Source organism: Lethenteron reissneri, chromosome 9 (genome assembly GCF_015708825.2).
Source record: "Lethenteron reissneri isolate LAM-NWPU_2019-01 chromosome 9, ASM1570882v1, whole genome shotgun sequence".
NCBI lineage: Eukaryota > Metazoa > Chordata > Hyperoartia > Petromyzontiformes > Petromyzontidae > Lethenteron > Lethenteron reissneri.
Window position 1 is genome coordinate 8,499,150 of NC_083787.1, and position 27,299 is coordinate 8,526,448.

The following is a 27,299-nucleotide window of genomic DNA, read 5'->3' on the forward strand; positions in this document are numbered from 1 at the left end:
GAATAATGCCTTGGGTATTTTAAGAAAACATAATTTGACCGTATAAACAATCTAAATCCAATACAACACGCATTTTTCAAGTTGCTGTACAGAGCAATTGAGAAAAAAATTATAACCCGTGAATACGAATGCATAGGAAACAAGAAAAAGTGTTCAAATCGGGAGCAGACAAGCACGGTGACTTGTGGGTAGAGGACACCGCTGTTCCCCAGTCCCAGTGGAGTAGCACCCTGGTGGTGACCCATAGCCGACGAGACGAGACCCAAAGCAGATAGCGCACCGGTGAGGAACAGCAGAGGCTGTTGGAGTGAAACCCGTGAACCCCAAAGCCGACACGCTCTCCCGCAACCACCTTAACCGCCAGCTTGTGATAAACAGGGATTGTTCATCCTGACAAAAAGTGTGCTGGGGGCATGTTAACTACCTCGGCTGGTATACAGGAGGTCGTGGGATCGATCCCGACTCCAACACCTGTATATTTGAAGTTTGCATGTTATCCCCGTGGTCACGTGGATTTTTTTTCCAGGTCCTCTGGTTTTTCCCCTCCACATTTAGAAGCACGCGTTTTAGGGTGTTTTGCTGATATGAATTCCCACATGGTAAGCCTCTTGATTGTGGCTATCGCTTGTGGCCAGCTCGCTTCTGAAAAATAACCGATATATCTCCGTGGATCTTACCTGGTAAAATAGAAAAAAAGTTTATTGTTCATTGTTGGACTAAAAGAGCACGCGACAATAGATACAACCTTCATCACAAGTTACATTGGATATTTTAATAAGCAATCTTGAGGTAAAATATATTGCATGTCACATTCGCAGCAAATGACGGCAGAAATAATATGATAAAAATTATTTAAATCTTCATCAACTAAATTTAATGGCAATAAAACAATTCAATTGAACCTTATGGTGGGACCTCGGGGTCCCATAAGCCCCCGGCTCTCGCATAAACTGCGTTGCGACGTCATTGTATGTCTGTTGAAGGCGATCGACACGGCAATCGATTCCTCTCGACAAGCTCTACACGATGCGCTAATCAAAGTTTTCAAGTTTTGTTTCTTCTGCGCATTCGTCCTCGCTGCTGCGCTTGGACATGACAACAGAATGATCCGCGCCAGGCGGGTCGCGGCGTTTATGTGCGCGGTGAGACGGAGTCGCCAAAAATAAATTAGTTAATAACGATTTTGACTTCCATTTATTCGGGACCCCGGGGTCCCGCCATAAGGTTCAATTGACGATCAACTTCCTCCAAATCATCTTGATGTATTTTAGCAGCATAAATGAAGCATTTGTGCTTGGAAATCCATGCTCATTCATAATAACTTACACAAAGGTGTATACACAGCTGACACAAGTACGACTGCTAACCACCGAGTGTGCACTCTTAACTGCGTTGTCTTATATTCTTAGGTTTTTTCGGTAAAGTCATGTAGGTAAAAAGTTAAAATAAATAAAAGTAAAATAAAAATCACGACGTTTCGGAGGCAACACAAGCTTCCGTCTTCAGGTGGAACCGTCACAGCACGATTGCTGTATCAAGTTCCACCTGAAGACGGAAGCTTGTGTTGCCTCCGAAACGTCGTGAATTTTATTTTACTTTTATTAATTTAATTTTTTTTACCTACGTGACTTTACCGAAAAAACCTAAGAATATTAATCCTTGCAGTCACGAAAGCTTCAAATCTAGCATTGTCTTATTGCTGCGTTCGCTACGATGGGTGTGGAACAACAACAACGTTCAGGAAAGCATCATCCCGTCTGCAATGCGCTGTATATATTCACGGTTAAGTGTCACCTGGCTTCTACTTCACTGTCCACTGAGAGTTTAGTTGGGCAGGGGGTGGGGTGGGGGTTGAGGATTATTGTTTGCTGCCCCCCACTGCCAGTGAGATTGTACAATAGTCATATATAGTATTACACAAACACAAACATCGCCCACTGAGTAAGGCACATACATCACACGTGCCTGCATAGCATAGTGGCATAACACAATCTGAATGAGGTTTATTCCGCAAATAATTTATCCTTAACCCTGCGCGAAAACATGCGTGTGAATGTGTTTGTATATGTGGGGAGCGGTGGTGGAGCGGTTAGCGCGCTGCGCTTTGAACCCGGCGACCGGGGTTCGATTCCCACTCAAGGCCAACACCTGTGGCGATTATCTGAACCGGTCCTGGGCCTCCCCTAGGTCGACTCGGCCTCAAATGAGTACCTGGTTCGGTGTGTAAAAACATCGCCACTGGGGAGACAACGGCGGCCGGGCGTGGTGCTGGCCACCCACCCCCTCGTGTACCGTTCTAGCCTTCTTAGGTGTTCGCTGACGGCACTTGCCCCAACAGTCTGTTAAGGCTATACGGGCATCTTTGTTATTTGTTTGTGTGCACACGTGCCACGCGGTTAGCCGTGTGCTTTACAACAATCAGTGTCTTTGTCTAAATATGGTTAAGACATTTACCAATGTACGGGTGATCCATTTACAGACACCCCAATAAAACAAGAGTGATAATTATGACGGTAAAAATAACTGAATGCGTAGCAATAGTCGTTTAGACCACCGACTCAAATAGTTGACAAAATATGACCATTCCAACACTTTTGAGCTAGTCATCTGGATAACGCTTGGAGCGTTTGTACGTGCAACGCACACCTCTGTGCTTTATTAAATACATTTATTTACAGCCTACATTAATATTTCTCGTGATAGGTTTTTCTTGTCATTTGCATATTTGAATTACATTGTGAGCTGTCGAATGGCACTGCACACTTCAAGTAATTACAGTGCATTCTGCTGAGCTTTTCGTTGCAGTGTACTTATGTGCTCCCAGCCTTCACCAACATGTACTGACCAGCGTGGAGAAGTATGGTCAAATAACCACAAAAACCCGCACTGTGTGGCAAGGCCCTCATCCAGCAGTGGACTGAAAAAGGGCCGCCACGTGATTATGATTATATTATGCCGTCCTTGAAAAACATCCTTGGCGTCTGAGGTTGCTCTGGAAAACTAAAACCTTAACCACTGGTCGCAGAGCTGCAACATCATCGGCAGGATTGATGGGGCACACACCATGTGATCTACGTCATCACAATATGAACACCGAACTCGTGCATAGTTGGAACAATAATTGCGACCCGCATAGTGAATAAGATGCCCACACAATTACAATTCAACCTACCCTCAAAGGTAAAGGGACAATTCAATTAACCGAGAATCTCACATACCCGAGCAAAGTTTTTGGTGCCTTGTGTTTAACATTCAGACAAGGAGGCAGATGCCAGAAAAATCAGCCCTTGCTGGACTCTAAGGGTTGTGCATCCGTAAATAAATGTCTTTACCGCTATGAAGAGTTTACATTTTTTTTAAATGCGTTAAAGGAAGACGCGACCTATAAATAAACATTGTGTGATGTTTTTTTTTATTAATTAAAACTACGTTTATCAGTGGCAAAGCGGAACTTTACAAGTGCTCGTGTAAAATTCATTTCAGGTCACCTTGGGGCCCTCACCCAATTGGCTCCTTGAACCTTCCCGCTGCGCGTCATGATGCAGCTTCAGCACGGGGTCTTCCATCTCGTTGTTAACGTTACGGCCATCAAAAAGCAGCAACGTCACCATAGTATGCCGTGTCACATGCCCATGACGTCCAGTTCCTTCTTCTCACGAGTGAAGCTTTACACTCGTGACACGGCCTCGGTGTGCATCTACAACATAATAAATTAAACTTTTCTTTGCGTCTTCCTTCAAGCTCATTCAAGTTACTTATTTATTCACAAGGGGAAGATAAAATCGCACTGATAAACCACAGCAGACCCTCCTCGTCATCTGCTCCAGGCTCATTTATCACACGAGTTGTACAAAGCTAAGCCTCGTTTCCTCACCGGGGCGAGGGTCTGTGCCCACAGTCGTCATTGGTCATACTCCGAAGGTATGCTGCGCACGAAGTAACGATGATGATCACCGTTTCAAACAATGCTCGGCTCCAATGTGTGCCCGTGTTCACCAAACGACACTGGACGGTGGGGAGGGAGGGGGAAGCGTCTCTATTACGGAAGTGCCGCTTGGTCCTGGAAATGAGTGAGCCGTAGCCCGCCAGCTCACCCCGCCAGCTCACCCCGAGACCGCACTGGCCCACCCCGTCACCCGCGATCAGAGGGCGAAGGCGAGGTCCTGCCCATTGGCGCTCCGCATGTGCACGTCGCCCAGCTCCGGCAGCGTGGCCTGCAGCCGCTCGACGGCCTCCAGCGTGACGCGGCCGCACCGCGACACGTCCAGCGAGCGCAGCCACGGGCAGCTCGCGGCCAGGGCGTCCAGGACGCTGTGGGGGGCAGGAGGGGGGGCACGCGCACCGGCGCGATTCGTCGCACTTATTCCAACAGCGATGCTACCGCGGTGCGACGGTGAAGCACGGTGGGCTGGATACAACTCCTGAGTGGCTCCGGCGAGATTTGGATGAAGCAATACATCCTAGATTGTCGACTGAACCGAAATTGCTTGAAGCTGCTCAGTGCAATGTCAGAGTCTGCAATAGACAATGTAAGCCACGTTTCATAGTTGGAGACAGTCTGGGAAATGTATAATTTAAAGGCATGAAACCTTGGCCTGACGGTCCATATATTACGATTAAAAAAACCTTTACATCTTCTTGGTTCTTTCGGTAAAGTCACGTAGAAGGAAAATATAAAAATAATAAAAATTAAACTTAATAAAATAATTCTCACGACGTTTTGGCCACAACGCAAGCAAGGACGGCTGCTTGCGTTGTGGCCGAAACGTCGTGATAATTATTTTATTATGTTTTATTTTTATTATTTTATTATTTTCCTTCTACGTGACTTTACCGAAAGAACCAAGAAGATGAATCCCTGCAGTCACGAAAGCTTTAAATCGAAAAAAACCTTTACAGTTCGTGAAAATTTGACTGTATAGGCAGCATTCTGTACGATACACCCAGCACAGTTCATGGCGATGAGACGAGCTGTGGAAGCAGTACTGAAAGTAGGTTGTTGTTGACTTATTTGCGTGGAGGTTTGAATGTTAGCCTCTCCTTTGACTTGGTTTTAAGAGGTAATTTCCTTTCACCCCACATGGAAACACTCAATTAGTTACATGTTTCAAGTCAGATCCTCTTATAGAATTGTCTTGAGACTCCCAGACACTTTAATTCACTAACAATGGCATGATTACAAGCTTCGGTAATGCCGCAGTGGATCTGGCCGTGTGGTGCTACAGAAAAGCGCTCAACTCTGAATAGGGAAGATGCGAATTCAAATCTCGTTTGGGGGTTGACCGCTAATCATTTAACCACAGATAAAAATTGTACCACTTTGTGGGAAGTGAGGGGCTAGTCCAAGGGGTCGGCAAACAAAACAACGAGCCATTTTTTTCAAATTCAGTCCAAAACTCAATATTTCAAGAGCCGCAAGGCATGTGAATATGAGATCGTCCATAATAAATAACGTCACAAAACAGTCCTTAGTCGGCAGCCTTAGCAGGTTGCCGACCCCCGGACTCGCCTCTGCAACCAGATTGTAGCGTTGCTCGATTGTGCAGTGGCAAAGAAATACGAGCCGGCTCGTGTGAATGCGCGGGTTAACCCTGGAAGCTCGTGTGAACGCGCGGGTTAATCCTGGAAGCTCGTGTGAACGCGCGGGTGCGGAGTCGCGAGGATACCTGTCGGAGAGCTGCTCACAGCGGGACAGGTCGAGGTGACGCAGCCGGCGGAGCAGCGGGGCGGCCGCTGCCAGGCCCCCGTCGCTCAGGCGATAGCAGCCGGCGAGCGACAGGCGCTCAAGGGAGGGGCAGCCGCGGCTCAGCGCCAGCAGCGCCGCGTCAGACAGCTCGCACAGGTGGGACACGTGCAGGCAGCGCAGCTCTGGGAACCGCAGCACCTGCGCACGCCCCCGCCACACACGCCACGCGCGTCACCAGCGCAGTTGCGCCCGCGCTCAACTCATTTGGTCCAACACCATGTGAGACTAGGCTCTCAGGAAAGCTGTCTCGGGTGTGGACCAATCAATTTCAAGGACAGTGCAAATATTATCAGAGTTATGTTTTTGTTTGCATTATGGCTGTAGGTATTGTGGTCTATGCAAACATGACTCCTTGTAAAAGATAGACGGGTAAAAAAACAATTGTCGGGCCCAAACTTGTTTCTATAAAATATTTTTTTATTTTACAAGGTTAAGGACCGCTGAGCTCTATGGCTCTTTTTCAGAAGCAACCCGGCTACCACTTATGACAGCTCGACGAAGTGGCGTGTCACGTGGAAATGTATAGCAACTAAATACTCTAAACGCACGTTGATTCTCAAGGTGTGTATGTTGAATTATTTCGCACCGTACGTGGCCAACCGTGCTAATCGGAGGTGCGGGGGAAGTTCAAACAAGTGTGCAGGGAAAAACCGGAGCTACCCAGAGAAAAATCCACACGATCGAACCCACGACCTCCTGCATACCAGACGAGGGAGAGTTAACATCTCGCCACCGTGGCAGAATCAAGATGAAGATCAAGGTTGCCGCCACGGGAAAAGCCGTGGATTGCCGCCACACCGCGAAATGCAAACCAACAACGAGCTACGTTTTGTTGTAGCTACGCGTGGAGGCGACGCGCTGCGGTCTGTGCAACCTCGGTTTGAAGCTTTCTTCACGAATGACGCGGAGCGCCAACGACATCACTCCCACACATTGCAATTAGGCATGTGAAGAAGGTTCACCTCCTAATCCGGGAATGTGGTGAATTTTAAAGTCCCCGTTAGGGGTAAAGAATCAAATATTATTAAATGCAGTGTCGTTTAATCTTTTTTTTCTGCCACGTTTATAATCTTAGCACCAAAAGGTATATTCACATGATTTGTATATTCAACTATCAATACTTATTCGCACCATTTGATGCACGTATCACGAGTGCACCGTTCATTTGTGGTGGAATAAATCAAGGAAGCGTTACGTGGCAGTTTTAACACAACACCCATGTGGCGATGACGAGCACCTGAAGGTAATGTTAAACGATTTTTTCTCTCATTACCTGAGCTTCACACTTACCAGCCTAGCTACATATCTACAAGAGACACCTGTCAACAAGAGAAATCTGTCTCTTGTTTGGTGGTCATCTGTTTCGGCTTGTCATAGAAGTGGCCAAACAAGGTCAGGCGGACCCGCCTGATGTCAAGCTCTCTTCATTTGATTAGAAAGTCTTCCACTCTTTCACAGAAAGCAAAGCTCACGTTGCAACGCGTCGTGCTGACCGAGTGACTGGCAATCGTGGACTGCACGAGTTGCTGGAAAGAATATTCTTAGGATTGTTTCGGTAAAGACACGTAGGTAAAAAATTAAAATTAATAAAAGTAAAATAAAAATAAAATAAAAATCACGACGTTTCGGAGGCAACACAAGCTTCCGTCTTCAGGTGGAACCGTCACAGCACGATAGCTGTATCAAGTGAGAGGAAGCTTGTGTTGCCTCTGAAACGTCATGATTTTAATTTTATTTTTATTTAACTTTCATTAATTTTTTACCTGCTGGAGAGAAGCCCGTCACTCCATCCCGTCGCCCGCCGAGTTGACGACGACGCCGCCGCCGCCACCGCCGTCGTCGTCGCTCGCGGGTTAACGCGTTGGTCGCCCCAAATTTGACCCCGGCTCGATCACAACCTTCGGTCTGCGGGGCGGCGAGTCGCTCACCTGCGTGAGGCTGGCGTCCGTGAGCCGGAAGCAGTTGGCGAGGTCGAGTTCGGCGAGCTGGGAGAGGGCGCTCAGCCGGGGCCCCACCTCGCTCGCCTCCACCTCCGCCGGCAACGGCGGCGCCAAACCTTCCGGCCACACGGGCGGCGGAGAGAAGAAGCCGATGTTGCCAAACGAGCGGCTGAACTTGGGCCCGGACGAACTCTGCCAACGGTCACACGCACAGGGCGGCGCTCATCAGCCGACGGTGACCAGTGCCAGTGCTGACCGAGGGCAAACAAAAGGCAAAAATCCCCCGTACAGCCTACATGGGCTGTTGGGGCAAGTGGTTTTAGCAAGCAGCTATGATGGCCGGCACGGTATACGAGGGTGTGGGTAACCAGCACTGCACCCCGCCACCTTCGTCTCCCTGGTGGCGATGTTTACACACCACATCAGGTACTCATTTGAGGCAGAGTCAACCTAGGGGAGACCCAGAACCGGTTCAGATAATCGTCACTGGTGGCCGTGAGCGGGAATCGAACTCGGGTCGCCAGGTTCAAAGCGCAGCGCCCGAACCGCTACATTACCACTCCCCACACCCGCTAGATAGAGGGGCTGATACGGATGGTACAAGGGCCTATGGAAATAAGACATCAGATTGATCTAGAAGGCAATAAGCGACCTTAATGAAGCTGTATTGTGTTGGTACTTGGTTCCCGTGAAGTGCGACGTGAATTTTAAGAAAAAGTTTCGTCTCGCACCTCGAGCCACTCGTACGCACGTAGCGCACGCTGATCACCACTAAACCACTTTTTGAGACGCTACGAGAGGCTAAAAGTGGTTGTCCTATAGACAGAGTGATCTCATACAGTGATGGGAATCTTACCCATGTAATACAGTGGCTTGGGTCAACCAACAGATGAGCTTCGCCCAACACTCATTCAAACAGGAAAGACACCACCTTTGGACCAATTCACGAAGTGTAAAATGTCACTTGATTTGACAAAAACAAGCGGACATATCTATTATGGAGACTATGGGCAATTACTCATGAAAGTGCAACATTTCACTGAATGTGGCACTTTGACCTTTGACATAAACAGCAGCAGCAGTGGTTATGCATGTATGTTAAACTTCTTTCGCACCGTAAGGAGCCAACCGTGTTAATGGGAGGTGCGGGGGGGGAAATAACAACCTAAACACAAAAAAGCTGTTCTTAAAGAAATTAGTTTTCAATCTCGAGTGCCAGTCCACAGTGCGAGAGGGCTACCGTGTGGCTGCTGGGCAACAACGGCTGTAAGCAGGGCTTCTCTATGCCCAGCAGGCCCCAGTCGGTGAGCTCGCGGCACCAGGCAAGACGCAGCACCCGCAGGGTAGCCAGGCTCGTGCTGATGGCGCGCACGCTGGCGTCCGTGACGGCCACGCACGACGAGAGGTCCAGCTCCCGCAAAGACGCACCCAGCGCAACCGCCAGTGACACCACGCTCGAGGCCTGCGTGCGGGACACACGGTGGCACGTGACATGCACGCAGGACACACGGTGGCACGTGAGATACACACGGGAATGGATATGGAACGCACAGGATGCAAGGGACAAACCACGCAGATATTTGCACTAAACCCCACTCTCACATTGAAGACTGTTTTGAAGTTTTTGAAATTAGATTTCAATTTGCCAAAATTTTCAATCCTACGACACGTACATGTGCACAACAATGCATCTGAAAACATTGTAAATGAAGACAGACTTGGATGACTTGTACAATTTTCAGTGCTGAGGGAATGCCATGATGGAGTAGAAATAACTAAGTTACTGTGCTTGTGAGAATCAAGACACTTGGACAGGTGGGTATGGCCAATCAGGCAGGGGAAAACAGGAAAGCCTTAATGTGGGAGTTATAGAGCAGGATGGGGTGAGGCAGGTAGACAGCTATGATGAGATTCAGAATGTAGAGACAGCAGCAGACGGGGACCAATCTGCCACTCAAGTGGAGGGAGACCGTGTGATTTGACAGGGGACACGGTTGCTGGAGCAGAGGGCATAAAGAGGGGCAACTAGATTCAGCAAAGCCTTTAGCACTCAAAATGGATTTTAAGGTCGCATTTCTGTAGAACGGTTGGCTACGTACGGTCCAAAATAAGTTCAACATGCATACATACGAAGAAGAGGACATCGTGAACGGTGTCGTACTGTGATATTGCAGTAGCGCAGGCTCAGCTCCTGCAGCGGCGCGAACGCCATTCCTTGTTCTCCTTCAACCTCTGCCCTGAGCGGAGGCCTTTCCCCCACCATCACGCTCGCTCCGTCCCGATTGCAACTGCCTTTGTCCCACAGGCCCTTGCCCGTCAGCTGGTGGCACTCCGGCACGGAGAGGGCTGTGAGGCAAGGCAGGCAGGCTAGGCCGGACAGGCCCGCGTCTGTCAGGTGGCGTAGGTGGCCCATCCCGAGACGACGGAGGCCAGGAAGGCCCAGCGACACGGCCAGGGCTGCTTTATCCGTGAGCAGCACGCACCCGCTCACGTCCAGCACCTCGAGGAACGGCTGAGCAGTTACAATGGCCTGCAGAGACACGCATGTGCACCGAGAAACTGACTCGGGCCTAGAGTTACCACCTGTCCTGGTTTTTGCCAGGATTAGCCTCTTCTTGAGGTGACGTGCCTTAATGAAGTCTGATTGAGTAATTGGTGTAAAATATATTGTAAAAGATATGCTAGTACTCATTTTATGGAACTTGGAGAAGGGTGATGGCACAGGTCAAACCCTGACCAGCTTTGGAAATTGCATCATTCCACCTGCGAGCCATACTCTTAAAATTGTGAAGCTAAGATTTGAAAGGCCCAGGCATCAGGCTAAGACGAAGGTAGGTATTTAGACAGGGAGCCCTATTTCTTGATTTGCACGAGGGGCCATGCAAACCACGCTACGCCATTGGTTGGCAGCACTGCCAGGAAATTTAATTCGCATGACTGTAATGCAGCATCTGTGCTCAAACCATCATTGAGAGGTTTGCCCATCAGATACAACAACAACAGCAGCAGCAGCGCCGGTTTTGCTGTTGTTGTTGCACCGGTCACAACTGTGGCCATGCCTGCCTGTCTCGTGCCAGCCACGAGCCAATCCAAGCGCCAGCGCTGACCGCCACCGCCACGCCCTCAGCAACGCCACTGTCGATTACGGCAAACTACCAGAAAGATAAGTGTGACGTTGGCTTCTTGGGAAGGGCTTGGGCTCGAAGGAAATGGCGAACCTGCACCGCGGCGTCCGAGAGATCCTTGCAGTCACGCAGGAGGAAGGAGGTGAGACGCAGCCCAGGGACGCTGACGATGGCGCGAGCCGTCTGCATCGTGAGCCCCAGGCCACTCAGGTCCAGGCCGGTGAGGGTGTCTGCGTGCTGCTGCAGGAACGACAGCAGGTTCCGCAGCAAGAGCATGGCAGTAGAGTCTTGCGGCCTGCCACTTGGAACAGCGTCCTTCTTTCCTGCAATGCAGTAAGGGTGCTGTGATGTCATTGTTCACGATGCAATAAAAGGTGCAGCCCTGCATTGCTTGCTCATGCCACTGCTGGCAGAAGGGCCTTCACGAGAGAAAGCTCTAGAGAGCCCCTCTAGAGTGTATTTGGCCTACTCTTCCATGCTAGCCAGACTTCTTGGAAGATGTGGGAGGACCCACACTTTACTCCACCACACACAACCTGCCGATTGACTAATTGTGGTGTGTCCGTTTATACTTCTGGATTCACAGAGGCTGGAGGATTAATAAACTTGCATTGTTTCAACTGGTGCTCCGGGTAATTGATTGAACCGGTGTGCAAATCAGAACATCAAGAAAGCATTCCTGAAATGATACGATTTGTTCTCTGAAGAAGCTCCCAGAACGTGGAGTGAGACATTGGACCTCATGGCGCAGAACAAAGCAGTACAACCCAAAAACGCACCAGAGAGCTAGATGACCGTTTAGGTTGGTACGCACAAAAAAGGTGCCCGTTTTATCCGCAGTTCGGTCATTCTTCTCATGGCACCTCTCACCATTGTGGCTGCTGTAGGGGTAGAAATCGAAGGTCATGTGGCACCCGGCGAGTGACAGGTGGCTCAGGTGCGGCGTGAGCGACACCAGGCGGTTGAACGTGCTGTCTGAGAGGTAGCGGAGCCCGGCGAGGGACAGCCGCTGCAGGTTCCGTAGACCCGGGCGGGCGAGCTCGCACTCCTCAGGGCGGCCCAACAGCATGCCCGGCATGAAGAGGCCATCGCAGCCCGTGAGGTCGAGGGAAAGCAGCCGCGGGCAGTACTGCAGCACGGCCGGCAAGACCGCCTCCTGCAGCGCCGCTCCACGCAGCGCCAGCTGCTCCAGCGAAGGGCCCAGGCGGCGGGCGGCGAGCTCGAGTGCCTGTTGGGTGGTGGGATTCCTTGGCGTGATATTCGATGTTTAGCTCCACCTGCTGAGAGCTTCTTCTGAAACTGAGTAGGCCATATGTACCGGCATCACGCTCCAAATTTACCAAATGTGCGCTCCGAGTCTCCGGGCATTCAGAATGGAATGCGGGACTCACTACTTCAACATTTCACCATAAAGTGCATTTGACTTGTTTTTGTCTTTTAATTTGTTATTAAAATTTTTAGTACCGCTTTGATTAGGGGTGATATTTCATTTCAAATAAAACCTTAAACCTTTAAAATTGTATAAGCTCCCCACAAATTACTCAACCTGGAGCCACATAGCAATTGCGGCCCCCTATTACGAAACCACTGCAGACTTAAGCCTGTGAAACATACCGCCTTCGCGTTAGCTTCGGGGCGATGAGAAAGGCGTGACTACAAATGTACCCGAGATGGTTAGCCAGCAGCCGTGGCGGGCGGCATCACCTGGCGGGCGGCGTGCGATCCGTCCGTGCAGGTGAGCACCGCACTTATGCTAGCGCGCGACGGCACGCCGCTTGCGCTCCACGCGTCGGCCCAGCCCAGTTCGCCACCGCACCCCACCGCCAGGTTGTACACCACATCCTTCTGGGGTAGAAGAGAGCGACGGGGAAGGAAAGGATTAATTAATCGAGTAAAATGTGTTCTCGTGCTCATGGTACATGCCGTTGATTAGTGCGTCAGTAATCTGTAATCAAAGAAATGTATACAAAAAAATGTGGTTAGTCGTCGTGATGACATCTCATCCGACAACCGTAGATGACATCCCTGCCGAAATGCTAAACAAATATTCATGATATTGGCCATCCTGATAAAAACATATCTGTACAGCTTTCTGCAATATTTTGCTGTCTTTTCTTGGATTTTCTGTTTGCACATAGTCACTTTAAGATGTTTTCTTGTTCAGGTTTTTGTTTTTTGTTTGTTGCGGTTGCACCCGATTCAAGAGCTAAATGGCTTGCAGGGCTATACCTAATAAATGAACTTGAACTTGAAATAACACATTATACTCAGTGTAAATGTGTATCTCTGTTAATGCAACTTTTGCAATTGCTGGGGGTTTGAACGATATATTGTACACAGACATAAGTAAATGTACAGCCCTTTTATAAATCCACTGGTGGATAAGTCTTTCGCCACACAACGCAGGTCGTGGGGGTTATTTGGCCAAACATCATCATGCTGGGCAGTGAGAGATGGTGAAGGCAGTGCGCATAGAGCATAGAATTGCAACAATACAATTGATTTTGCTGAAATGGTATCTGCTCCCCATCACAAAACCTGGATAGCCAAGCAAAATCCACTCTCAGTGCTGCTCAGCTTCTGAGATTTTTACGCGTTTGGGCGCATTCTGTGTGATTGGTCATCGGCGTGGGGCGGATCGTTACATGTCTACAAAAGACAATAATTGTACAACAGCAAACTGAGTCTTCACCCATCAGTGTGGGCCCTAGTGGCTCAGTGTGAGATGGTACCTGTAGCGTGTGGTCCAAGGAGGACTGGTACCAAGCCTTGTTCACCAGCGATGCCTCTCGCCTCTCTGCCACCGACAGAAGGCTCATGATCCGAGTTATCACCTGTGAGAGTTGTACATCATGCAATTCTCAATGTACATTATGGTGACAGGAACTGAATTGTACTGAGATCTGCTTCCGGTATTGTATTGAAATTTATTACAGTAAACTGCGCAGTTTTTCGAGGCCTAGGTTGTCGGAGAAATACTGAGCGTCAAGGTTTGTGTAAGATACAAACTTCATACATGTGTAATAAAAGACTCGGACGCTTCTCTCTGACTCCGTGTCCTTTATTTGGGTTCTTGTCTTTTCCCTCACGGCACTCTCTTAGAGACACTCTGCTTGCAGCCCCCGGCTGCTATCACTATTGTAGCCTCCTTCCTCTCCTTGCAGACTCGCTGCTAACTCCGTGTGCAGACCCCCGCTGCTAACTCCGTATGCAGACTCGCTGCCAACTCCGTATGCAGACCCCCGCTGCCAACTCCGTATGCAGACCCCCGCTGCCAGCTGCAGCCTCCTCGCTGCTCCGGGTCGGTCACCGTTGGCCGATGGTGCCGAACCTTGTTCCCCGTGTCCGTGGCGATCTCGCCACCCTCCACTGTCGCCCTACGTGGCCTCACTCGTTCCTAGTCTCCCGTCACTCCCCCTCCTCTTCCGGTTTCTCTCCCTCTATAGACCTGACCCCTCTCTCCCACGTGACTTAACTCCTCCCCTCATGACGTCACCTCCGGGAGGTCGTTTACGCCCGCATTACACCACCCTCCCCCGTAGAGAAAATCCAGCCGACCTCGGCTGAACTACAACTTAACAAGTAATGCGGGTGTAAAAGACCAATACGTTAAAGGACACGAAGCATACAACAACAATATAACAAGAACACAACACAAAGTTAACGAAATGTGAGGGATTTCGAGCGAGTACGGGTAGCCGGGCCGTCCCGGACGGTCGGCAGCCCACCCGCCGAGCGGGAACGTGGCAGGGTTTTAAGGGCGACAGGAGCAAGTTCGTCCGTCGCCATTGGAGGCCTGCCACCGTCCCGGTCCCGTTCAGAGGCGTCCCGTAATCGTGTCCGTGGCGGGGTAGGAAGGGCTGCAGGTCCTGTAGATTCCGCGGCCCTGGTCGGAATCCCGCGAGCGGAACGTCCTCCCTCCTGCGGCGTCACGGCCGGCTTGTCTGTAAGGGGTACGACAGGCGCTCTTGCAAGGTCAGCAGGCACAGGCAAGGGCGAGTCGGCAGCAACAGACCCCGGCAAGGCAACCTCAGGAGATGACGCATCAGGTCGCGGGGCAACGTATGGCTTCAACCGAGATGTATGGACGAACCAGCGCCGCGAACCAACCCGAACACGCGCCGACTGTGGGTTGGGAACCTCGATGAGGCGGACCGGTCCTTGCCATGGTTTATGTAATTTAGGAGAGGTACCTGGCCGCACCTGTGGGCAATGAAGCCAGGCCAGGTCCCCCGTTTTCCAGGGGCACTCCCCCTTTGAACGTCGAGCACACCGCTCGTTCCGGGCCTGGGCTTTGGCCGTAGCCATGCGGGCTCCTTCCCTCGCCTCAGTGACACGGCGAACGTTATCCTGAATATAATCAGGAAGAGGTTTAGCAGGTCCCCTCGCTCCGGTTCCCAACTGCTCATTAATCGGCGGCACGTTTTCACGGCCGTACATGAGAAAGAACGGCGAATATCCAGTAGCCGCGTGCGGCGTCATGCGATACGCCGAAAGCACCCCAGGGATATGCAAATCCCAATCTGATTGTTTTTCACTGACCGTGTGACACAGCATGGCGGACAGGGTCCGATTTAACCGTTCCACCATACCATCCGTTTGTGGGTGGTAGGGGGATGTCCGTATCTTTTTAGTTCCAAGAGCCGCACACACCTCCCCCAACAATTTAGACGAAAAATTCCGGCCTTGGTCTGTAAGGAGCCTCTCCGGCGCCCCCTTGTCCATAACATACCCAAATAGAAAGGCGTCTGTGATAGACGCCGCTGACTGGTCAGGCAAAGGCCAGGCCATCGGCCAGCGGGAGAGGTACTCCACCCCCACTAGCAAATACTTATTTCCCCTAGCGGATGGCGGAAAGGGTCCCAAAATATCTAACGCCACCAATTCATTAACTCGAGATACCTGAATAGATTGTATCGGCGGCACATATGGATGTTTAGGTGGCTTCCGGCGGGCACAATCGGGACACACGCGAACGTGACCGACGACATCTGTCGTCATGCCGTGCCAATAGTAATCTCGCTGCAGCGTCAATAGGGTCTTCTGCACCCCCAGATGTAAAAGTGTGTCACAATGCAGAGTCCTAATCAATTCGTACCGCAATGATGCCGGGACAACAAGACGCCAGCGTTCCTGTATCCCTTCCCTCCACATCAGCAACCCATCTCGGAGAGCGGTTTCCGGTACACCACCCGCACCGAGTCCCCTATTTGACTTCTCCGGTCGCTTTCGTAACGTTACCAAGGAATCATCCAACATTTTCTCCCGAATCCACACAGACCTCGGGAGACGCAAAATCCCATCAGCCGGTCCCCCATCAACCGGTCCCGGCTTAAGCGGAGCTTCAGGCACATCAACCGCCAGCGCGACAGGCTGAGGGGGAAGCTGAATCGGTCCACACCTATGCGTCCCCGACGCACACGCGCAAGGGGATTGTTGCGGCAACCTGGAAAGTGCGTCCGCATTAGCGTGACGCACACCCTTCCGATGGTGAATTTGGAAGGAAAATTCTTGCAGCGTGTCCAGCCACCTTGCCAATTGTCCGGATGGCTGGTCCATCTTAAGAGCATACTGCAAGGCTGCATGGTCCGTGCGGACAATAAACGAACGACCGTACAGATACGGTCGAAATTGGCGGAGAAAAAAAACAATGGCCAAAAGTTCCCTGCGAGTGACGCAGTAGCGGGTTTCCGCGGGAGACAAAACCCGACTACCATACGCCACCACGCGTTCAACTCCACCTTTTGACTGAGACAACACCGCCCCAATACCAGTGTCACTCGCATCCGTATCCAGAATGAAGGGATGTTCAAAATCCGGATAATCCAACGTCGGTGCTGTAGCCAATAGATCGCGCAGGCTTCGAAACGCCGCCTCCTCCGGCGGTCCCCAAGCAAATTTGTGTCCTTTCCCCGTAAGGAGATGCAAAGGCCTCGCGATCGTAGCAAAATTTGGAACAAACCTCCGATAATAAGAGGCGAACCCCAAAAACCGACGCACCTCACCCACCGTGGCCGGGGTTGGCCAATCACGGACACACGCTGTTTTCTCCGGATCTGTGGCCACCCCGTCCGCACTAACAATATGCCCCAAGTATCGAACGGAGTGTTGCAGTAGGTGACATTTCTTTGGCTTGAATTTCAAATTAGCAGAACGCATTCTGGTGAATACAGCCTCCAACCGCAGTAAATGCTCATCAAATGTGCGGCTGAAGACGATAATATCGTCTAAATATATCAGACATGTCTCCCACTGCAAACCCGTTAATACCAACTCCATCAACCTCTGAAAAGTGGCAGGGGCCGCATTCAACCCCATCGGAAGACAGTTAAATTGGAATAACCCCTGCGGCGTACGGAAAGCAGTCTTTTCTCGCGAGGGCTCGTCAAGGGGGAGCTGCCAGAAGCCCGAAGAGAGATCTAGCGTTGAAAAGAACTTGGCCCCCGACAAGGCGTCGAGAGAATCGTCCATACGCGGCAGGGGATACGCATCTGCTACCGACACTTTATTCAACTTACGAAAATCGACACAAAATCGCAATTTGCCATCCTTCTTTTTAACCAACACAACAGGCGCGCCCCATGGGCTGTTAGACGGAGATATTATGTCCGCTTTCAACATGTATTCTACTGCCCCTCGAACATGCTCTCGCTCAGCCGGACTCATCCGACGTGAGTTTAAGCGAATAGGGGCAGCGTCCCCTGTGTCGATATGATGATAAAGCAGCGAGGTGCGTCCCAAGTCCAAATCGTCGGAGCTAAACACATCCGAATAACTCGATAATAATTTATGAATTGCACAACGCTGTTCGCCGGAAAGGGCTGAATTCTCCCCACACAATTCAGCGATCCAACGATCATCCACCGCTCCATCGTGTGAAACACCACCAACCAGCCCCCCGCTGGGCAGATCACTCTGAGCCGTAAACGCCGTAGTGGCATGTGCCACAACGGTACCAGCCGGCACACACACGCTTTCAGTACTCGCGTTAAGCACCTGCAAAAACGGCCGCTGATCTGGCCGGACAATAGTTTGCACCCCCACCAGCGCCGATCCGCCCGTAATAGCGGCGGACGGCGACAGCAAAACCCCAAAAGCTCCCTGCCGACCAGGCACCGGCTTCCGATATCGTAAGGGAATGAGCATCTGCGAGCCAGGTGGAATATCAACAGAAACTTCCGATAACGCCTGCACCTGGGCGACAGGAGCAGGTCGCCCCCAGGCGGACGGTAAAAATGCCATTTTACGGCCCCCTGGTAATTCAATGCAGTTTTCATTGATTTGAATAAGAATGGGCATTTTGGCCAAAAAATCAGTACCCAACAGGCAAGGAACCACAAGGGACCTCGAAATTAACACAATTCCCGAGGCCGACACTCCCCCGATAGATATGTTAGCGTCCACCTGGCCCACGATGCCCATGCTACCCCCGTTCGCAGCGACGCAGGAAGCGTAAGCCGGCCTCACGGCCCCCGGTGGGATGTTCAAAAGGTGGAATATCACGTCCGAAATGATGGTCGCGGACGCACCGGAATCCACCAAAATACGTACGTCCACCCCTTGGATCGACCCGGGTACAGTGGACGAACCGGTAGCGGCCGCGACAACCCGCCGAGCCAACTTGCGCCACTGCGTTACCGAGCGACAAGGCGCAGATAATGGCCTCCCGTATTTAACAACATCCGCGTCGCACAACAACGGCGATGAGTGAGGTGTCAGGCCTTGCCGGGTGTCTGGTGCGCACCGACTTGCCTGTGCTGTAGAATCTTTCTTGGGAGCGTCCGCTGTCGAGGCCTCCTGCTGGGGCGGACCCGGAACGCGGGCCCAGCAGTCCCTGGCATAATGGCCCCGACGCCCGCAGCGGAAGCACTCGATGTCGTTGCGGCGCGCAGCGGGCACCCCGTCCCGACGCGGCCGTACCGGCGGCGCAGCCCGCGGCCCAGGCCCACCCCGGGCCGGCCACGGAGCGGAGGCAGCTGACAGCTCCTGCTGGCTGCTCCCATCCGGCACGTACACGGCCTTTTTAGGGTCCCACCCTAAGGCACCCCCCTCGACGACAGGACCACCTGTCCACGCCGTAACTTGTTTCCAGCGGCGAAGGTTAAACTGGGCGTCCAGACACTTCGCCGCGGCCCGGGACGTGAGCTTTTTATGACCGCACACCGGCATAGGAATGCCGAGATCCCGGGACAACTCCAACATTTTCCCCAAGATGAGAGGTTCCAGCAGGTCAGGCTCCGTCTCCGGGTAAGCGGCCATAGCAAGTTCCAACACCGCGCCCCTATACGCTACCGGTGACTCCTCGGGTGCGCGTTGTCGTTGCACAAACCGGCGATGGGCATCATCCGGCGGCTCGTACGCGTCCGCCATTTCGTCGAACACCCCTCGCAGAGTCTTCTTTTTCGCGGCTTTTATAGAGCGAAAAAAACGAACGGACTCATCATCAAGAAGAGTCGGAAGCACCTCCAGTGCCTCGGCGTCCGTCCACCTCGCTGAGCGTACCGCTGCCAGAAATCTACAGGCGAACGCACTCCAATCGCCCCCGATGGAGAATTCCTTGACAGTTGTTAGGTGACGACTGCGACTCCTTGGCTTGCTTCCTTCAGCCGCTGACTCCTCCGGTGGCAAATTCAACATGGCGTCGCAACGCGGTGTCGACAAGATGGCGGCTGACCGTCGCGGCGATCCCAAAATGGCGGCTTCCCGCTTTTCGTCGTGCGCCACGCCCAAGATGGCGTCTTCGTGCCGCGTGGCCGATGGCGGCGACATCGAAGACAACCCGGGCTCCTGCGGACCACCAACATCTCCTTCCGACGCCGCCCTCGGCGTGACAAGGTCACACAACTGTGTAATGACGTTCTTAAGAGTTACAAGTTGCTCCGCCATCTGGGTCCATCTTGAATCCGCGTCCTTTGGAGCAGACGGGTCCGCCGACACGGCGACCTCTTGGACTCCCGGACCCGCACTCGTCCCAGCACGGATCTCTTCCTCTGCCAGAGTCAGGTCGACTTCAGGAGGAAGATCATCGTTGTCGGAAGATGAAGCCGATGCCGGAGACGGAATATTCTTTTTTCTCAGTTGTTTCGCCATGCCGTTACACTTCTGACTCCAGTGTAATAAAAGACTCGGACGCTTCTCTCTGACTCCGTGTCCTTTATTTGGGTTCTTGTCTTTTCCCTCACGGCACTCTCTTAGAGACACTCTGCTTGCAGCCCCCGGCTGCTATCACTATTGTAGCCTCCTTCCTCTCCTTGCAGACTCGCTGCTAACTCCGTGTGCAGACCCCCGCTGCTAACTCCGTATGCAGACTCGCTGCCAACTCCGTATGCAGACCCCCGCTGCCAACTCCGTATGCAGACCCCCGCTGCCAGCTGCAGCCTCCTCGCTGCTCCAGGTCGGTCACCGTTGGCCGATGGTGCCGAACCTCGTTCCCCGTGTCCGTGGCGATCTCGCCACCCTCCACTGTCGCCCTACGTGGCCTCACTCGTTCCTAGTCTCCCGTCACTCCCCCTCCTCTTCCGGTTTCTCTCCCTCTATAGACCTGACCCCTCTCTCCCACGTGACTTAACTCCTCCCCTCATGACGTCACCTCCGGGAGGTCGTTTACGCCTGCATTACACATGTAAGCGTGTGACCCTAAGGGGAGACTGGTCCTCATACCAAAGTGTGTTTTGTAAACATCGCTGTGTACACAACATAGGGATAATCTACTACGTAATGGTTTACACCAAGCATGGGCATCAGGGTTCTTGTAAGCAACTTGTGTAGAGACAAGGGTTGCAATGAAGGGTCATTGCCCGAAATTGTAAAATATATTTAAAACATATATTATACATTTTGATTTAAAGCTTTCGTGACTGCAGGGATTCATATTCTTGGTTCTTTCGGTAAAGTCACGTAGAAGGGAAACAATAAAATAATAAAAGTATAAAACAATAAAATTCTCACGACGTTTCGATTGCTACACAAGCAATCATCATCAGGTGTGAAAACCACAGCAAGAAAATGTTATTGTTTCCCTTCTACGTGACTTTACCGAAAGAACCAATAACATATATTATGCATTTTAAGAAAGTGTTATTGACAAATGTGTTGGGTGTTTTTGCTATTTGTGGTTGAGCACCACTGCCAACGCTGCAGAGGTCGCAACCGGGTACCCGATACCCGTACCCTACCCGATACCCGGCTACCCGTACCCGGCCGGGTACGGGTACGGGTACCCATTTGCGACCCTGGTGCGGCCGGGTACGGGTAGGCCGTGAGTCACCGATGAGTAACCGTTTGTCACTCATTTCGGGTAGGGTATGGGTAGCGTACGGGTACCCGTACCCGGCCGGGTACGGGTACGGGTACCCGTTTGCGACCCTGGTGCGGCCGGGTACGGGTACGGGTAAGGAATCAAACCCCGTTTGCGACCTCTGCAACGCAGTATCACCAACTAATTAGTTTAAGGGTAGAAACAGTTTAATAGAGGTGGCACAGTGGTGCACACACTGTGCCGTGAAGCTGGCAGTGTTGCCACCTTTCTCACAGACCAACCCAAGGCATGTCTCAGTCGGTCTAGGTCTCATGCCTGTCAACCCATACGGTTTACCCGTAGTCTTGTCCAGGGAAATTGAGTTTTCAGGTCCATATGGTGTACAGTCGTTTCAATACGGGAAATTTGTTATTCTATTTGTTTGTGTTTTTCCCTTGTGATGGGACTTTGTAGGATGAACGTTGAGATTTATAAGGGCACAGGGTGACCAATAAGGTCTGACTTTGTCTGAAATAAGGTAGGGGGTGCTGATCAGGGGTTGACAGGTATGAGGTCTATCAAAACTGTCTAGTACAGTATATTGTAAAACATAATTGCAAGCCACTACCACCAGATCTCAATTGAAATCAATCCCTGCCACCCAAACATAGATGCCAATTCATAAGAGGAGTTTTTTTTGGGTTAGATCACGTAAATATATAAATGTGTCGTTCAAACCTGCTACCACCCGACACAGCCAACTAGTAAGGGTTGTCACGTAAATGTTGTGACATTTAAATGTTGTAGCTTGGCTCTCCAACACACCGGTGTGCTGTACTAGTGACGAATTGGCATGTTCTGTTTACGTGACAACCCTTACTAGTTGGCTGTGTCGGGTGGTGGCGGGTTTTAACGACACATTTATATATTTACGCAATCTAACCCCAAAAAAACTCCTTTATTATGGATGATATTGGTCGCGAAAGCCTACATGTATACAGATGCCAATTCCCAAACTGTCTGGATCAAACCCGGACAGGTGGCAACTCTAGAACCCCATAATCTGAGTTTGATTCCTGGCCATGGCTAACACGACAAGTGACATCTGAACCATTTCTGGACCCCCGCTTCGCCAACTCGCACTGATCAGCTTGAGATATTGTCAAACAACGGCCACAACCGACATGGAGTGGAGGAGGCCTTCATGCAGCGGAAACAGTTTAGAGGCGGTGCAAATGTCGCAAGTGTGCACATCCTTGCAGCAGCGGCGTTTGGCTAGCCATCGAAGGCGGTCGGTCACTGCATCGCGTGCTTTTGGATGAGTTTCTGCGGCCGTCTGGAATGATCTTCCTTCCGATGTTAGGAAGCCACCGGAGCTGTCCACTTTTAAATCTCGATTGAAAACTAATTTCTTTAAAACTGCTTTTTGTGTTTAGTTTGTTGTCCTTCCCTCGCACATCCGATTTGCACGGTTGTCTACGTACGGTGCGAAAGAAGGTCAACATAAATTTGTATTTAAAGCTTTCGTGACTGCAGGGATTCATATTCTTGGTTCTTTCGGTAAAGTCACGTGACTTTACCGAAAGAACCAAGAATATGAGTTCAACATACAGATATACACTTACATCAAGCCCAGCGGTCTTTCAATCAGTCACTGGGCACCCCCCCACCCCCCACGTCAGCAGGGCAATAAAAACCTTCCTGTTTACACATGTCACGTGTAAGAAGGCCACCTGTGCATACCCCAGTGATTCTTACTCGACACCCTTTGCTCCTTCACCTGATGGCTGGTGGAACCAGAGCTGTTGGCGAGTGGGGGCAGCGGTTTAGGATCAATGTCCATTTGGGGGAAATAGAAATGTGGCAATATGTCACTGCGCTGGTCAGTTCGGGTTGGTAAGCAGACCTGCCCAAAATGTGATAACTACTTAGAGTGATAATGCGATTAGGGTTCACTATAGCAACCTACTACCACGATTGCATCACAATGGTCTTCATAATATTGGGCAAAAACATATATACTGTATACAGTATTTTACAAAAGAAGTCCTGTCGAGATCTGACAGTCAAATGCAAAAGGAAGTATGACACCATTAACTACAATGACTGGTTCTCTTAGACATCTTAAGTATTTTCCCCGCAGTTTATCGCTAAACAGTCCTGTACAGTAACAGCCGGTAAGGACTGGGTAGAAAAAAGCACGAAAAAGTCCCTTTGAAGTCAAAATACACCTCTAAAGATAACGACAAACGCTTCTACAAGTTTCCAAAGGCTGCATTATCCCCTTATGAAACCCTCAAATCTGCAAGACCTTCACGTGTAATCTGCTAACACGTGCACAATTTTAATTAAGAATTCGATGCAAAATGTTTTCGCTGTATTGTATGAGCAAATGTTGTACTGTACGCATTTTTGCTAAAACTGATGACATCACATGCTAGTTTCACTGTTTTTCATGGACGATTTAATCCAAAATACAACCGACGTTTCGAGCAATGACCCTATTTCCATCACAATTCATCTGGTCGTTTGGCCTGGATGTGAGAGCTCAGCAGATGAAGGGCTTTAGATGCCGCCCAACGTGAAGACTGAGCTCGTGATAGAAATTCCACATTCCTATGGCAAGGAAAGGTATCTCCCGAGGGCAACTGCTGACTGATAACTTACCTCCACCGAGAACAGTGGATAGCGCAGTATCGTCAGGTTCTACTATTACGATTTGCTTTTTACGTAACGTTCACGCTGCCCAATGGGACATACACAATTGGCTAACGTTTCAGGAAAAGCCCCTTCTTCAGGGTGGAGAACGAGCAGAGAGAATTGACTTGACTGTGGTACAGGAGTCGGGCACTGAGCTACATTTGCTGCAGTGCCGTGGGAGAAAAAAAAAGCACAGAGGAAGATTTGAAGGTGACATCAACCAGTTTAGATTTAAAGCTTTCGTGACTGCAGGGATTCATATTATTGGTTCTTTCGGTGAAGTCACGTAGAAGGGAAATAATAAAATAATACAAATAAAACATAATAAAATGAAATTCTCACGACGTTTCGGCCACAACGCAAGCAGCCGTCCTCAGGTGACTTTACCGAAAGAACCAAGAATATGACATCAACCAGTTTCAAATTGACGTGAATGGTCTTCCCCATTGGCAAACATTAGCAAAAGAACAGAAAAAAACATAAATACATACACATTCCCACATCGGTTAAGACTCGCAACATGTATAAAATCCTGCCAAGATAGACTGCATAAATGTCTGGTGCAGCAATTACCTCGACGGGAAGATCAGGGCTTGACATCTCCAGGTGAAGACGCTGCACCCCAGGTGCGGCAGCTGTCTATGTCACAATCATTTAGTCACTCACCACCCACTCATTCATCCAACACAACCCTCCCACTCAGCTCCTTCACCCCAACCACTTACTCATTCTCCCACCCGCCCACCCACCGACTCGCACATTCTTCAACAACAGTAACACAGCCGGCGACGTCAACACGAGGTTTTGTGCCAGGCTCGGTACACCCTGAGGCCGTCACGTGAAGTGTGGAGGGGGCTCTCTGCTGCTGCTGCTGGCAAGACGAGGTCCAGGGAAGAGACACCCCGGGACGGTGTCAACATGACAGCGTGACCAAGACGACTTGACTGACTTGACAGGTTCAACCCCGCTCGCTCGCTCACTCACTCACCCACCCACTCACCCACCCACCCACTGTCTCACTCACCCACTCACTCACACACTCACACACTCACTCACCCACTCACTCACTCACTCACCCACCCACTCACCCACCCACTCACCCACTGACTCACCCACTCACTCACCCACCCACTCACCCACCCACCCACCCACTCACCCACTCACTCACTCACCCACCCACCCACTCACTCACCCACTCACCCACTCACTCACTCACCCACTCATTCACTCACCCACTCACTCAACCACCCACCCACTGACTCACTCACCCACCCACTGACTCACTCACCCACCCACTCACCCACTGACTCACTCACCCACCCACTGACTCACTCACTCACCCACCCACTGACTCACTCACTCACCCACTCACCCACCCACTGACTCACTCACCCGCTCACTCACCCACCCTCCCTCAAAGGAGAGGCACCGTGCTGCTGCTGCTGCTTCTGTGCGCACTGCGTGGTTGGGTGGTAGTGGCGGCAGGGGGCAGGAGGAGGAGGAGGAAGCCTCTCGCCCGCCCAGACGCTGTTCCGCTGCCCGGCCCCTCCTCGGGCGCCATGCTGCGTAGGGAGCAATGCAACCGGCCCCAGTAAACCATTCTGCGGTGATTAAGCTACGTCTAGTTTCACCAGGCGAGGTAATGTAGCTCAGCTAAGCTGGCATTAGTAAAATGAACAAAACTACGTTGAATGTTAGCAGGTTAAAGGCCCGCTGAGTCAATGCGGCTCCTTTTTCAGAAGCGACTCCCGACCACAAATGTGTCAGGCTCAACGAAGTGGCTTATCGCATAGCAGCCAAATACTATTAAAACGCACGTTGATTAGGGGCCGTCCATAAATGACGTCACGCACCTGGGGGGGGGGGGGTCAGACATTTGTGACGTGGGGGGGGGGTGAGAAATGTGACGTCACATCAAAATGCGCAACTTTAAATAAATATAGACAACACGTTCTACTTAATTAAATATATTAATTAAATAAATCGAAAATTTTATACACTTTTTAATAAATGTTTTCTCCTACAACATCAGAGTGCAGCGCCACATTAAATACGCACTACAATGACAATAATTTGAAGCATGTTTTATATTTTTTTGGGGGGGAGGGGCAGAGCTTTGTGACGTCATATTTGAGGGATGGTCCGACGTTTTGTGTGACGAAGGGGGGGGGTCAAAAATCGTCCATAATCGCGTGACGTCATTTATGGACGGCCCCACAGTACTCATTGAGTATTGAACGTACCCCACTTTGATGATCACACTGAGAATGTGAACCGCGTGTCAATGTTTTTGCGCGTGTCGAGTTCGCACCAAAGTTCCTTTGAGATCACCGCACCAAGCAAGTGGGTTGGTTGGACATGGTGGTCCAGTTGTCTTGTGACCCACATTTAATTCCCTAAAACTTAGTAAATATTTTTTTAAAGTAAGGTTTATGTAAAACAGAAATGACTATGCAAAGGAACAGAAATGAATATCTAAATCAGAGGTGTGGAACCTTTTTTCTTACCAAGGGCCATTTGGATATTTATAACATCATTCGCGGGCCTAACCAAATGATCAACTTAAAAATCAGCCCGTTATATTTGGTCAAACATTTAATGAACTCACCCCTAATGCGATGGCTGTAACTGCTTCTCTTTGGCGAGGCGTGTGATGTTAGCTGGTATTGATGATGTTGCTACTCGCAACTGCTTTTCCAGGTTTGCTCCTAGATTTATTGAATTTCGAGTCCCGCCTGCGGTTGCCTTGACAGGGCCACACCAAATAATTTCGCGGACCTTACACGGCCCGCAAGCCGGACGTTCCCCACCCCTGATTTAAAAGAACAAAAATGTTAGTGGCCAATTAATTGGGAGGGGGGGGGGTCACAAGAAATATGGACCACGCTTAATGTACATCAGTAGTGTGCCTCGAAGCAGAGCATCGCTGGTTTTGATCTTCCACGAAGCTCATGGTGCAGCCTAAACCGCATCCACCGCACAAACCATGGCGGTAGATGCGGATACCTGATGCAGAGTTGGAAAATTAAATCATTTCTGAGTAGTGTGGTCATACCCAGAGCAGACCGTACCAACAACGTTTAACGACGACGCAACTGCAACTCCGACGCGGTTATCCCGCTCGGCCACCTCGCGTGTGAGATCACACTGTGGAACACATTTTTTTTTATCCTGGGTAGTGTTATTTCCTAATTGCCAATGCCTCAGTACAGAAAATGGCTGTTATTCCCCCACAAACTTTGTTTTTGTGACCAGGACAGTGATATTTTGAAATTTACGTATTTTCAATGAGAAAACGGGCGAATTTGTGTCTTTTCGTTCACATAAAGTCAGAGAAAACAACATATGAATCAAAATCAACATGTTTGTATTGTACTAAAGTAAGATAACAAAAAGACTACAAAGATTTAGACACCAAGGCGCACGACCACAGGTGGGACTGGCCACAGTGGAACGAGTTCTCTGTGGGGAGGAACAATCTAGAAAAACGTACTCACTTCTAAATCTTTTGTCGTAATTTTTGTATTACTTTAGTATAAATTCATGTTCAT

At 50.5% G+C, this 27,299-nt stretch overlaps 1 protein-coding gene across 3 annotated transcripts; it reads right to left on the bottom strand.

Annotated features, from left to right (window-relative positions):
- Positions 1-1,624: 1,624 nt before the first annotated feature.
- On the bottom strand, positions 1,625-25,574 carry LOC133339401 (uncharacterized). Of its 3 annotated transcripts, none has more exons than XM_061547563.1 (11): positions 25,153-25,574; positions 24,322-24,387; positions 13,544-13,645; positions 12,516-12,653; positions 11,682-12,039; positions 10,905-11,134; positions 9,848-10,216; positions 8,927-9,148; positions 7,675-7,878; positions 5,667-5,884; positions 1,625-4,311 (listed from the first exon to the last, which is right to left on the bottom strand). In XM_061547563.1, the coding sequence occupies exons 2-11, from the start codon at positions 24,346-24,348 to the stop codon at positions 4,143-4,145; spliced, it is 2,037 nt and encodes a 678-aa protein (XP_061403547.1). In that variant the 5' UTR covers positions 24,349-24,387; positions 25,153-25,574; the 3' UTR covers positions 1,625-4,142. The 3 variants fall into 3 exon arrangements, with proteins under 3 accessions (XP_061403547.1, XP_061403533.1, XP_061403540.1); XM_061547549.1 differs by having other exon boundaries at positions 1,626-4,311; positions 12,516-12,656; positions 25,153-25,573; XM_061547556.1 differs by having other exon boundaries at positions 1,626-4,311; positions 12,516-12,656; positions 25,141-25,157.
- Positions 25,575-27,299: the final 1,725 nt, after the last annotated feature.